At 39.5% G+C, this 14,528-nt stretch overlaps 1 protein-coding gene across 8 annotated transcripts in view; it reads right to left on the bottom strand.

Moving 5' to 3' along the window:
* The window catches only part of PARD3B (par-3 family cell polarity regulator beta), a 437,068-nt gene that overhangs the window by 183,376 nt on the left and 239,164 nt on the right, over positions 1–14,528 (bottom strand). For all 8 annotated transcript variants that reach the window (XM_068948053.1, XM_068948054.1, XM_068948056.1 and 5 more), the window contains 4 exons: positions 12,582–12,752; positions 9,356–9,485; positions 3,326–3,428; positions 1,053–1,168 (listed from right to left, as the gene is read on the bottom strand). In XM_068948053.1, the coding sequence (XP_068804154.1) occupies positions 1,053–1,168; positions 3,326–3,428; positions 9,356–9,485; positions 12,582–12,752 (520 nt within the window). The remainder of the gene's footprint in view (positions 1–1,052; positions 1,169–3,325; positions 3,429–9,355; positions 9,486–12,581; positions 12,753–14,528) is intronic.

Below are 14,528 nucleotides of genomic sequence, written 5' to 3'. Positions count from 1 at the left end.
TGTTCGACGTTCCTCACACTCCATTACAGAAGTACATAGATTTTATGGTACATTAAAGTGATATTACATTAACAAGACGATAAAAATCAACAGCACAAAAAACAAAGACCTACCCAGAACTTTTGAGGGAAGAAGAAAAACAGTACCAACAAAAAGCCATCTTGAGACTATGTAAGAAACCAATCATCTTCCATTCATTGTATTTAAAGTCTGGTCCAACCAAACACAAATCTATGATTAACTACATCCTAATGACAGCTCTCAGAACGTCTGCATCAACACTTGAACTTGAAAAGGCCAGATAAAGGATGTGTGGTTCCACAAAGAAGAACTAAAAGGAAAAAGAAAAGCCTATTTGGTTTCTGATTCTTTGAGGCTTAAGAGCCTCGTGAATTCTTCCTTGTACTGCCATTAAAACGTGACTCAGTTTTCATCTGCAATAACCCATCAATCTTCCACCCACAAGCGCTTTGCCAATATTGAAAGAACCATTTCCTTTCAGTTTCACCCACCCTGCAAGATTTTCTGCACAGCTTTGATGGGTAGAGGACCATAACCTTATCACTCTTCAAGCGTTTATAAAGATCTGCTGCAACACTTTGATTGTCTGTGTTTGTTATTGTCAATAAAGAGATATACAGCTTGTCTTAAGAAAGTTAGCCTTTGTCCAGCGTAGTTTTGCAATCGTTTATGTTCTACAGGAAAATGACTTTTGCTGTTGCGGTTTCACAGTATTTTTAGACATATCAAAATTGTGTGGCAATTCTTCCAGCTCATTTTTACAAAAGGTGTCTCCTTTCCTCAGCTAGGATTTCAATACAACAGATAGAATGGCCTATAAGAAAAAAAAATAAACCTTTCTTCAGCTTCAATAAAAAGGGTACTTGCAATTAGATGCTACAGGAGGGCAGAGCATTGTCCCCATCGCTGCAGCTCCTCTGCAGAACTTGCTCCCTGATGTTTGTAGGGAAGAAACAAAAGCAGGAAACAGAGATGGTGCTGATGTGCCGAGGCTAAAAAGCTGACCTGTATGTCACCCCACCTCCTCTTACCCAGATCCATGCTTTTTGAGGCTTTCAGATTAATTGATTCAGACTGCTTGGCTGGTGTCAAGGATCTGAAGTTGATGTGTTGATCTGCTAAATATACTGCTGCATTTATGACAGGGCTGCAGGAAAAAAAAAAAAAACATGTAAAATAGTTAGGCATCAGCTCAAAACACCAGTGAACTAATTAAAACATGCACAGTATACATGTGCTTCCTCCTCCAGTTGTTAGCAGCCATGCAGTTTTAAAAATCAGTCATTGATCCTCAAGTTTCTTTTGTGAGATTTAACACCTCTAGTCACTTGTTTTTCATTACACATGCAAATACAAATATAAATTCTCAGTGATAATTGCTGCTTTTACACAATTAATATTTTATTTAGCAGAAGAAAAGAGGAACATACTTAGTGCCTGCAATTTTCTTTTTGCCTCTTGCTAGTTCCATTTAACCATCGCATTTCCAAATAACGTGCTACAAAAGGCTGGAGAAAATACAGCCAGAGCTCCTGGTTCAATTCCACTAGATCTGCTAGTCTAAAGTTGTTTAAAAATCATACAACCACGCAACACTTTTGCAGAGAGTGTTTTCCTAGAACCTTATGTAGGGTGCCATAACACTCTGAAAAACTCAATTGATTTTGCTTCAAAGCTAAGCTAATAGCTAAACATTTCAAAATTCTTCCCGAGTAAAACGCAAAATAACTTTCACCTGTGAGGAGTCAAAACATCTCACTGCAATACATCTGAAATCTTCTACAACTCTCTCAAATTAGAAATCTAAGGGTTTTTTTTTTTTTAATATTCCAAAATCAAAAAGTTTCAAAATTAAAACCACTTCATTTTAGACCTCTTCAACCATAAGCTTGTACAGTGTCAAAACGTTTCCCTCAATTTTTTGCTGAAACACAACTTCAGTGAAATCAGCGTGATTTCCCACAGCAATTTAATTTCAGAGCTTTAGAGTCAAATGGAAAACCAAGACAACTCTGGAAAAACGCCAGGGTAGGAAGGAAGCCAGACCTATAAATTCCTCATCATCGTAATATCATTATCATTTAAGAGAACGTTTTTGCTCAGATCCTTGCAAACAACAGTGGTTGTGAATTTAGTGCAGAGTTTCATTACTCTATGTAGAGTTTTGTTTGATTACACTATGCTACACATATGTGCCTGTTGCCTAACTGGGACACCAGAAACTATGAAAATACTCCAGTGAAATTAGTGCATGCTACTTAAAAAGAAAACATTACAAGATTCTTCAGTAGGTAAGGAATTTAAGGCATCAGTAATAAAGCATGTCGTACCTACTTGTTGATACCATCTGCAATCAGGCATTTAAAGGGTAGTTTTTAATCATATGGATACACACTAAGAAGTCAGGCTAAGTCTTTTAACTGGAATGTGGACTCCCCTAATTTCACTGCAGTGAAACAGTTACATGACTGTCACAACTGAATTTACACAAAATGAGTAAACAGTATTCAACACTGAATTTTCAGCATTACAAATACGGTGGGTTGAAATAAATGATATTTTTTGACTTTTTAATCTTACGCTACTTCAGTGTAATCAATGCTACCACCCAAAGTATCTGCCAGCATGAACTTGAACACGCTTATGGCTTTTCCGCACTTCTTCCAAACGTCTATATTTAATAGAGTAAATTATAACTGGCAGCTGCCATCAAACATGCCAGCCTTTGGAAAAGGTACTCTTAAAATATCTGAAAAATCTACCTAACTAATTCACAGCCGGTAAAACGCCTACTGTTATTTTTTTTTCCCTAGACGTTTAGACATTCAAACTTCTTGAAACTTGATTGAATTTTTAACCTCAAAAATTTCTTGATGTTCGGTAAAAGAAAATTCAGTTTGCTACAAACTGAATTTAGTTAGGATTTTTCAACCTTGAAAAGATTTTAGGCACTGCATCTGCACGTAGCAGCCACTGGTAGAGTTTCATTTGCATACTACTAATTTTTTTTTTCAATTGGGATTACATTTTGGGGATTCTTTTGTCTTTTACTGAACACATTCTGGGTATTATGATCCATGCATCACAGACAGGAGGCATACTGCAGCTTAAGAACAACAGAAATGAGCAAAGAACTATCTGCTAAAATAACTTTCCCTGCTTGTATTAAAGAATCATCTGGGTGACTAAATATGGTGGCACAAGTAAAACAAAACAACAAGTGATTTTAAATCAGTTAAAACCATTATCACAATCACTAATGAGCAATTAGGGCCACAGATACTAAAAACAGCCAAAGTCAAACCTGTGATTATTATAATCCTCACTCAGCAGATCCTCACTGGGATGCGGGGGGAGAGGTGGAGGAGTTTCATCCCCACCATTGCCACGATCAGACATTGGCAGCTCTGAAATGAAAAAAGAGGTTTTAAAAAAAAAAAAAGTACATTAAACCAGTTCCTTGATCAATGACTGGACTGGAAGGCCTCAAGTAATCCTGAAGTTAGTCACAAATTATTCAAATCCCTAAACTAACTAAACTAGAATTAAAATCACACCAAGCAGAAAATATACCCCTTGGGACTTCCTGAAGAGCTGATCTGCAGATTTGCATATGCATAATTAACAACAAACATAGGGAAAATTTGTGCTTATAGTGAAGTTGAGTGCAAGGCGCTAATTACTCTACTCCATTCGATCTCTCGTATAGCTGCACGCTACCTGATCAGAGGCTCATAGCTTCGTTCTCTTTGATAGGGAACATTTACCGCCTTTCGTAAGAGAACTGTATTCTCAGCAAAGAGTTTAAGAGAAGAAAAATTTGTGTTTCCCCATAGCAGGAGAGGAAAGAGGTATTTCTGAATTACAGTCTTCACCTTCCTAGTAGTAAGATAATTGCTTCTTTACCTCTACAAAAGGCATTCAGTTTACACCAGAAAATTACTTTGGACTGAGAGAAACACGAACTACTCAATTAAACCATCCTGTGGCTTACTAAGCAACGACACTTATGTAGCTGCAGTAAGTATTTAACGCTGCTGCTGCGCCTATTGTAGGCCAGTTCATTATTGTGTCCTGTAAATTCACCCAGCAGTCTAAAGGTCCAATCTTATAAAACGTCCATACATTTTTCAATGTAGTGCATGTCTTCACCCCACTCAGATTTAACAGGAAACATGGATACTTGATACTTCTCGGGTCAAAACGGCAGAGAAGTGATTTAACAATACTGACACATCACACTTTCACGTGCCCTGGCTCTTTTGTTGCACTGAATGTTGCTAGGTTTTTTTTTTTTTTTTCTTAAACATAACCCTGTATGAAAGTACTAACCTAACTTAAGAGAAAAAAGGTTTACAGGGAGGGGAGCAAGCCAAACAGCAACAGACAGTAAGTGTTAGGTAAAAGCGTGGAGACCGTCCCCCACAAAAGCAACAAGGACCCTACAAACCGAGAGCCTTGCTCTGGCTGGACAGTCTCCCAGAGATCACAAAGACAAGGAATAGTTAAAAACCTTCTCTCAGACAAAGTGACAATATCATCATCAAGAGAAGATGGGCAGGTATGGAGAAAAGTTGTAGTGGGACCATGAAGAAACACGGGCTGCCAGTTGGACACAGAACGGATGTGTTATGCTGTCAGGTAACAGGCGCGCAACCGCCCCCTGCGTTAAGATCACGCTCTTTCAGGTTGTGATTTAAGGATAGGAAACAAAGACGAGGAAATGGCATGTTTGCACAGTAAAAAGAACATTTAACAAAGGGAAACTAGTACTGTTCAATGTAACCGTAAGTGATCTGGAACACGAAGCCAATCAAGAGAAGAAAAAATTTCCTCATGTAAAAACATTCAGAACTGCCAAAGAGAAGCAGGCTGCAAAGCTCTGCAGCAGGATGTTAAGCGACTAGGAAAAACGCAGGTGAAATTCCAAGCCACCGACTGCGAAGTGACACACGTGGCGGGCGGGGGAAATCCCTGACTACGCATACACAAAGGCGGGCTGTTCCGTTAGCTATTACCACCCAGGAGCGACGCCACGGGAACACTGCTGCGCCCTCTGCGAACACACGCTCACTGAAGTCAAAAGGCAACCAGACTGTCAGAGCATTCAGAAGACGAGGCCCGAACACTCCACCTCATACTCCGAGCTACTGGCGTGCCTAATTTTGACATAGCATCGAAGGTTTCACGCACACCGTCTGAAAGAGGATGTGGTATAGTTCAGAAGTATGCTAGAAAGGTAGTGAGGATGGCTGGACACATATAGCAACTTTCCTGTGAGAAACTTAAACAGATTGGGATTATTCGACTTCGAATAATAAGCAATGAAAAGGGATGCAAGAGGAGTCTACCGAACTGTAAAAGGTATGCGCAAAATGAAAAGGAAAATCTCCTCGACTGTCCCACGCGCAGTGGCTAGAAGGCACCCAGGATAACCATCAAGTAGCACACGAAGAAAAACACAAAGGTATTTTTCCTGTGTAATTAAATGGAACCCATTGCCATGAAAACCTTATGGGAGAGAAATTTTGTTTTAGAAGTATCAAGAAGTGGATAAAACAAAGTCAGAAAGACAAAGATTCACCAGTGGCACAACAGTCCAGACACAACCTCTGATTCGGGACGTCCCTAAACCACTGACTACCCAAAGCAGGAAGCCTGATGAAGAAGTCGCACCACAGCTAGTCTGCGTCTTACCTTCTTTCTCGAAGCAGCCACTGATGGCCAGAGCTGTAGCTTTGTGAACTTGGATTCACAGTAACTGATATTTCGCCTCCCAAAGGCTGCTGGGTGACTGGTTACCCCAGGTGCTGTTCCTGGAGTAGACAGGTAGGAGGCACAGAAAAACGCCGGACTTCCTGAGGAAGTCAGGAGCGATCGCAGGGGACTGCGGCTCCACACCAAACGCCAGCGGGAGCAAAGAGAGATCGAGCCGAAGAGGGAGTCACCGGCTCCATGTTCAAGACCTCAGGAGACCATCTTGCCAGATCCAGAGTAATCACAGGAATAGTTAACCCAATAAATAAATGCCCCGGATTTTCAGATATTAAACGGTTCCAGAGGGTGGATATTTGAGAGTGTAAGAAACATGCAATGTTCCAAGCAAAATTTAAATTTTAAAATAAATTTTTGAAGTTAACTTCTTATTTTTCTACCTTCACATTATCATACACGTATGAAAACAGAAATTCTTGTACAACCATGAAGATTTGGCCGTTTAGGCTGGGAGAGATGCTTTAAGATGACTTTACTACTTAACCATAGAGATAACAGCAATTTCCCTATAACTCTATATTATATAGGGTTATAAGAAATATGTAAGAATCTCTAATGAAACACATTCCAGTAATCTTCCAGCACCAGAAACATAAAGCTGCTGGCACTGAAGTCTTATTTCTCAAAGAGGTTGTTCTAAAAAATGCTGTATCTGCGCAACAGCTTGGCAGCAAAAAAAGTGAGGACCTGAAGGTAGCAAGTATTAGTCATGCAAAAACAGACCAAACGTTGGCATTTCAATATTGGATCAGCACCCCCACCATCCCCCTCCCCCCCAACTTTTTATTTAAATATCCACAGGCAAGACAAAATAATGTTTTGGCTGTAACCACTTTTCCCCAGACATTAGCTTTTCTTGCTCATGTATAATAAAAAGGACTCTTAAAACAGCAATATTAGCAGGCCAAGCTTCAGTATATTTTTGCTGAGCTTTTATAAGAGCGTTACTGGTAGGAGCAGTGAATGATACTGGAAATAACTTATTGGAAAACAGTAATTGAGAAAATGAGACATTTTATTAAACCTAATTCAGCTCTCGTCATTAAATTCTTGCATTAGATCCAGTCTCATGTTAAAATCTCTTCTTCTGTTATTATTTCTGTTAGTGTAACAACCAGACCTCCACATCCAAGATAAGGACAAGCGCACCAAAAATGTACAACGTGGGACCCTTCCTGCCTGTTGTGAAAAACACCCCCATGCCTGTGACTCATTTGCTTTAACAGGCGCATGACCCAAAGTTCCTAAGTGAGCAAATGAGGGTTCGGCACAGGTGTCGTGCTTTGCCTTTAGAGATGCCCTGAAGCACTGAGAATTTCTATCAGAAACAACGCAAAAACAATTTCCGACAAATGACAGACGGTAAGGGATAGGCTGATACGGAGTTCAAAATTAGGTAAATACTTTTACAATGTGCAGGACTGTCGCAGGACCAAAGCGCATCTCACCCACAACATTTCTAGTCGGAGTCCTACTGCAGACGTCCTGCAGATGAAAGCCCTGGTGCGGCTCTCCATCAACACCACTTCAGTTTTAGTCACCACATAGCAAATCTTTAACAGAAGTCATAATACAGTGGCACCTCCAGTCGATTCCCAGTAATACTAAAAATGTCTTTGTCTGTTGCCTCTTGACCCTGATCTCCCACCTGCTCCCAGGCACAGCTGGGAACCCCCAGCCACTCCACACCCTGCCCAAAGCCAGCGCCCAGCAGCACTCCTGAGCACCCTTTTCCACGTCCCACATCACTTTTCTCCTTTTTCCTCAACTTGTAAAAGTAGTTTTTAAAATGTATGTTTCTCTACCTTTTACATTCACCTAACAGTTACTCAGGAAAATGTAATAAAATACAAATCCACAGATCATCCTGGTAATTGATTCTACATGACTTTTATTAATTGAACAAATAAAAAATGAGGCCGAACCCTGAATGCTCACTGTTCTGCCCATATCCTTTGCTTTTTGACTTTCATGTATGAAAACGTGCCACTTATTTTTATGTTTTGCATTGCTCTGTAGACTGAGGTCTGATGCCATATATATGTATCACAGACTCAAAGAAAACCTATTAAGACACACACATACACGTATTGATTATTCCTACAGTTCTTCGAAACAGTAGCTCTCAAACTCTTTGGGCAAACTAGCCATCAACAACCCTTAAAGAGTCTCGCTCGCTATTATGCATTCTTGTCATTGAAAACACTGTTCTATGAACAAACTGTAAACTACTCATCATCATAACCTTCTGGATCATCTGAAGTACTACTCTTCCACAGATTTTATTTTGAACTTGAAGTAACAAGTAAAGTTACCTGTCGCCAGTCACCTGTACCATGGCTCATAAGGGCTTAGATCTTTTTAAAGGAAGCGTTTAAAGGTATTTACTGCTCTGTGGATACTTCGGCAATGGCTAATTCTACAAGGCACACTAGCTCTGCAGATGGCCTTTTCTTCCTGTAACTGCAGAACTCGGTAGAAACTCCATACAAGGAAAACGTAAGGTAGACCTAAATACTTACTGGGCTTGAGTTTAAATCCACAGCTCTTTGTTTGGAGTCACCTTTTCAAAACACTGATGTCAATGCAAATGATTAACCCTTAAATTAAGCGGCAGCTTCTCTTGAGTTTACAGACACAGACTCTCAGGTAGCTCGGGTTAAAACCATCCCACGTGGTCATCATGACAATCTATGAAATCACATTCTACAGACCACCCAGATTCCACAGTTGTCCAGGAAAAGTGGGAAAAATCATGCACAATTCATCTACAAAGACAAACTTCTTTTTCCTGACTAGAAGGTAGTTAAGCACGTGCTTGGCTTGAAGAACAAGAGCACACTCTCCCATTGAAAGGGTGGGGCCAGAACAATCTCAAATACTTAGCATTTGCAGGTGCTTACTACCTTGCCGAGCCAGGTGCAAACAGGACAGATGGCACAATCTGCCATCAGAAATGGAAGACAGGAAAATGAGTGGTCCTACATGCTTTTGCTCATGCACTTACATATTCTCAGACATTTAGGTTTTCTTTGTACAACGCTCTACAAGCCTGCCTAACTTTGTAAATGAGCCGATTAATTTAATTCTGATTTGTCAATGAAAGGGGTATTTCTAACCTTTGAACAAATTTTACCATTAAGTCTAAAATAAGCTAGTAAACTTTATCAATATAATGCTTTTGTATAAAATCATTTCTCTTAAAATAATCCAGGACCTAAATCTAAGAATTTGATACCAAAATCATTGTATTCATTAAAGATATATATAAAATAAACATTTTGACAACATATATTTTGCACTCATCATTTGTTTTTTATCCAACCTTACGTGTTGGGGCAGTGAGCTAGAAACTGTTACTTAAACTGGAATTTGTGCCAGGAATCTAATTCACAACTTCTGAGTCAGCTCTCCCACCCTCTCTGGATCTTCATGCCTCAAAGTAACATAGTGTGCACTTACTCTAATTAACTGCTTCTCTCGTTGCTGTGGATTTCAAATAAAACCAAAAACATAAAGCACTTTTCTTTTAGTACAAAGGAGACTATCTAGAGACTACCTTTTAGTCTGTCCTGAGGACCGCAAGTTACAAGCTGCTGAAGAACGGTATCGTTGCGCCGGGAAGCAGCTGCGATGTTATGACCGCCCTCAAACGCTGATTTCTGAAAAGCTCCCTTGTCTGAGCGTTCCTAAGGAAAAAAACAGAATCATATATTGTAACACAAAAATTAAACGTTCAACAATGCAGAGGACTGGCCATCGCTACATTACACCACATTTGTGTACCGTCTGTAAGGCGTTCGTTGTACGTCGCCTTCTTTTCAAATAAGAAAGCTATCTTCAAAATGACTATCTGTTACTGCTGATCGTGAAATAAGACAATAACTAGGCAGTAACAATCATTAAGAATGATACACAAAAAAGAAGACAGTGTTTTTTCCTGACCCACAACTGGCTTCATTCAAATGCTCCATCTGGGAGGGCAGCTTGTGACATTGTCAACACAAGAACATGGGCAACGCCAATGGTATTTTTCTGCCAGCCAGCTGGTTCCCTTCGCTCAGAGACCGAGTGCATATGTTCTCATGATCACACACTAGAGCAGTTTTGTAAGGAAGGAGTTACACCAAATTCCCAAACGCAGGTCTTCTGGCTAGCAGCTAAACAAACTCCTGTCACACCTCTAGTCAGCTTTTCTTTTGAGGACCTCCCCCCACCCATACATACCATATCGCCTAATTTATTCTCCTGAGCAGTTGCTCAAAAGGAAAAAAGAAGAAAAAAAAAAATCACAGTTTCTAAAACTGGGACAGACCCAAAAAGGCGTTTCTGTACTTGTTATTCAGAGAAAACAGAAAACCCACACAGGAGAATATTATGGCCAGTTTTCAGAATAACCTTTACAGTTTCTGTGGTTTTATATCCATTTTTTTGGAAGGGATTTCCAACTGGCTTCTATTTTTAAAGTGCATTTTCATTATGCCAGCAAATGGTGCAGTCTAAGTATATCATTCCTTAAATTACATACATAGTCATATCTATGGAAGAAATGCATGTGCAAACCCATATCATTTATTTGCACAATGATGCAAGATGTTTAAAGCACGGGCAAGTGATGCCTGCAAACCAGCGCACAAAAAAGGAGAGTAGGTTAAATCCCCCTTTCAACCTGCCTTACAAGCTCCTAAATATTTATTTAAAAAGTAGTAGTTTTGGCTAAAAGCACACCTCATCTCAGAACACAAATCAATTCTGAGAGCCTGATAGCGACAATACAGCAACAAATCTAGTCTCAGGGGACAGACAACACGTGCTACGTTCTCCCCTCCTCCTCAGTACAGCACGAGCCATTTGAAAAGGCTATTTTGAGCTTCTGTACTAAGGGACAGACAAACACACGCCCCACACAGTCACTAACAACTATGTTTTTTCTCTCTGCTTTAAATTCTTTAGTTAACTTGGGATTCCTTGTGTCAGGGGGTCCACGGTTACTAATTTCTTCATGCGTACCGCTGGCTAAACCCAGCCTTGCAACAGCAGAACTCCTACTAATTTAAAGGCTCATAGCCAGTGGGATAGGGAGCCTTGAATTAACAACAACAACAAATCTGCTTTTCCAGCTCTTTGATAAATGACACAATCGATATCCCAACAACTGATCAGTAACCAGCATAATTAGAGTATTCAGCTTATAGAACAGAGCTGTCATGGAAGACCTCCATTAGTGTCCTAACCAATAAAAACAATAATGCATTTCTAAACGTATTCAGCTTCCACCAAGCTGAGATGCGGTATTCAGGAAGCAGTTTTGGGGAAAGGAAAGAATGGGCAATAACCCATTTCTGCTACGGTCTGCAGACTCAAATGGAATTACAATTGAACCTCAAGACTATCATATAAAAATTAATTTCTGTCTAAAATGAATTTGATTCAATCAAGACCTCATTATGTATTCGTCATATGGCATGACTCAAGATTATTTACCTTTCAAACAACTGAATAAAACACAAAACCATACTCAACTATAAGAAAACGAGTTTTTATATTTTTATTAGGTCAATCTGATGTTCAACTGCAGTATTTTTGCAAAACTTAGCTTTTATTAAATGAAAAAAAAAAACTAGGAGTGAGCTTTATTTAAAGGTAGGCTATCTTTCATCTGTCACAAGAACGCACAATAAATTTAACACATACTTTTTGATTCTTCCTTACAGCATGATGCTATGGCACACAGAAAAGAAAAGCAAAAATGTGTTTTCCTCTGATATATTCCAGAACTACTAATGAATATTTTTACATATTTTCCTGGCAAGAGAGACATCAGAGAGGCTTGTGCAAAGTATCCTTCTGACAAAGTTAGAGCATCGTGTTCAGCAAGCAATTTTCTTCTAAATATATTTCTCAATCAATCCACGACGGTAGTAAATCAAATTGAAATATAACCAGCAAAATGGTAAGAATTAACTATTTATACTACAAGACACCTGCACACTCTTGGCCCTCCTCTCTGTATTTTATGTGAGCACACCTACAAATGGGATTATTCTCAACACTTCAAAACGTGTAAGCAAGGCTTAGTAAATGAAAAGCTTAAAGACATCTGTTAGAATTCTGTGATGGGATTTACTACATTTTCTTAATATAAAAAACAACCCTTTTCGAAAACAAGTTGTGAAAGACACATGTCAATTTATACGAGGTCTAGAAAAAGTGTCAAAATTTCTTCTCTCGTTACCTTGCTTAAGCAAGTTTTATGTTAATCAGTTCATAAACAAGCTGTCATGAAGGGGTAGCCTTCATCTGACCAGAGAAAGTAAAATAGTAACTTGTTGATGGTAAAAGGGGACTGCAACCAAGAACACAAAAAATAACATGTAGTGAAATTAAAATACTAATGAAAATAATAAAAAGGAAGGATGAAGTAAAAACCAGGTCACAGTCAGAGAAACTTCAATCATCTGTGTCCCAGTGCTCCTGAGGAGGTAAGAGATGGTTTAATAAAGGGGTGACTGTTTTGATGTAGTTTTAGCTTTTTTGGGACCACACTTGTTTTCATTCTAAAAGAAAGCTGCCAGAACACGAAACTAAAACAGGAGACAGCTTTTACCCTAGCCTAAACAGGAACAGGAAGCCCACGAGATGTCAACCGGAAACACTGTGTCAATCCTGACTCCAGGAAGTCAGCTCTTCAAGCTTTGTGACCATGTCTTCAGTCGCCACCTCTTCAATGCAAACACACTAAAATCAGAAAGGCGTTTATCTCACAAATTCTTTTATCGCTTCACCTCTGTCTGCGGCTCTAGTCTCCGGAGAACTACCAGCTGGATCCTCCCACGAATGTTCCCCTCCATGGACATGGAGCGCCTCAGTGTCTCCATAGCTTCATGGTTTGACTTGCCCAGGAGCGACTCCCCATTAACCGCAACAAGCTGGTCATTTACTCGCAAGCGACCATCCTGCAAGCAAAAAATAAAATAAAGGGCAAGAAAAATTAGGCATAGGCGCTACATACAGGAAAACAAGATGCAGACAACCACATGGTCCTTTTTAAAAAGTTAAAAAAAGATTGTGTAGTACCAGCTCATTAAGCAAGGAAGGAGGAAAAGGGAAGGGAGAAGGAAAAAAAAAATTCGTGCGTCCATTAATTGACCAATGCCGCCTTCTATTCACAACGTTTTGGGAAGAGTTCATAAGGCAATTACAAACAGACATATAAATGCACATGCTGCTGCTTTTTTTGCATATGCAATTTAATTTATAGCAGTCTAAAAGAAGAAACCAGGAAAAGGAGCTTCTGGTTAGTAAAAAGGACCCACACCAGAGATGCCAGTATGTAGTGTAAAACCACGAATGAGCACTGAAGCATACTTTAAATATGTTGTTATCTGCTGTTAGGAACTGGTAAGAAATAGACACTGCTCCAAAAATTATTTTGTCTTATACTCTCACTAGTGTTTATCTTGTCACAATCACTGTGCCACCATATGGAGTAGTGTTCTCAGTTCAGAACGGTCATTAAGACTTAAGCACCCATATTTTAATTAACGCTGTTCACGTATTTTAACATCCAAACCTGCTGCCAATAAGAAAATTGGGGTTGTGCCATCTCAAGTAGCCTAAGCTTTGGAAAAAGACATTCAGTTTCATTGCCAGGATTAACTGACATTTGTGGGTGTAATAAAATTGTGGACAATGCCATTTTGTGATTTAGGAGTCCTGTTGCTATTGTCATTATCATCTGTGATTGATTTCTTCTCGTATATACGTGTGCCATGGACTTTTCTCTCTTTAACAAGAAAGCAAAGTCTATTTAATTAAGAGACTAGAGTCTCTTTTAGAGCTTGTTAGGTTCACAATTAGCAGGTTGGCATCAAACCTCGAAGAAAGAAAAAGAGTAAGAGACTGAAGAAAATTAGTACAAAAAGGGCAGTGGAGAACAAATAGCAGGAAAGGAACTTGGACAGAAAAACACTATCTTGGTTAAAACGAACTGGATTCAATCATAGGCTCATTATGTATTCTCTGTAAGGCGCTCGTCCGAACTGTTTACATATCTCACGCAACTGAGTAATCCAAAATATATATACTTTTCAATTTTTATTTTTTCTGTCACTATGATGTTCAATTAACTCTTCCAGTATTACTGCCAAGTCTAAGCGATTTGTGCTAAAGTGAGTTACAGCAGCTGTGACAAATCCAGTTTTCTTAAGTGATATTTTTAGTAGAACTGGTATCCCCAACGCTGCCCCAGCAGAGAACAAAGAGCGAGAGGTGCCACAGTGCCGACGAGGAACAGCACGGACCAGAAAACCAAAATGAAGTGGGAGGGAGAAGAGTGAAGACAGACAGAACTGGAAGATGAGTCACTCAACAACAGAGGATTAAGAGAGTAAAATTTTTCTGGGGAGGGTTTGGGAATGAAAACAGCAAAACCATTTGGAAAGGAGACCAAAGCCCCTCCCCACCACTCTGCTCAACGTTTTATGCCAACATAAATTTACATGCAGCCAAAGTCACTATGTTAACCCCACCCTTCCTCTACCTACAACATGATGCCATCAGACATGCTAAAGTTGAGGGAGAGAAGAGTTAACATTGTTGAACAGGGAGTTTTATTACTTGCACATGTTGCAATTCCTTTGTGCTCTATCAAAACGTGCTGAAATGAATGGAGCCATTCATGGCAGCAGGGGTTTGGAGCAAAGAAGAGTTTATTTTTTGGTGAGGCTCTG

Source organism: Struthio camelus, chromosome 6, assembly GCF_040807025.1.
Source record: "Struthio camelus isolate bStrCam1 chromosome 6, bStrCam1.hap1, whole genome shotgun sequence".
Lineage (NCBI taxonomy): Eukaryota > Metazoa > Chordata > Aves > Struthioniformes > Struthionidae > Struthio > Struthio camelus.
The sequence above is the reverse complement of the archived record's forward strand: the minus strand, read 5'-3'. Positions and strand labels throughout refer to the sequence as shown.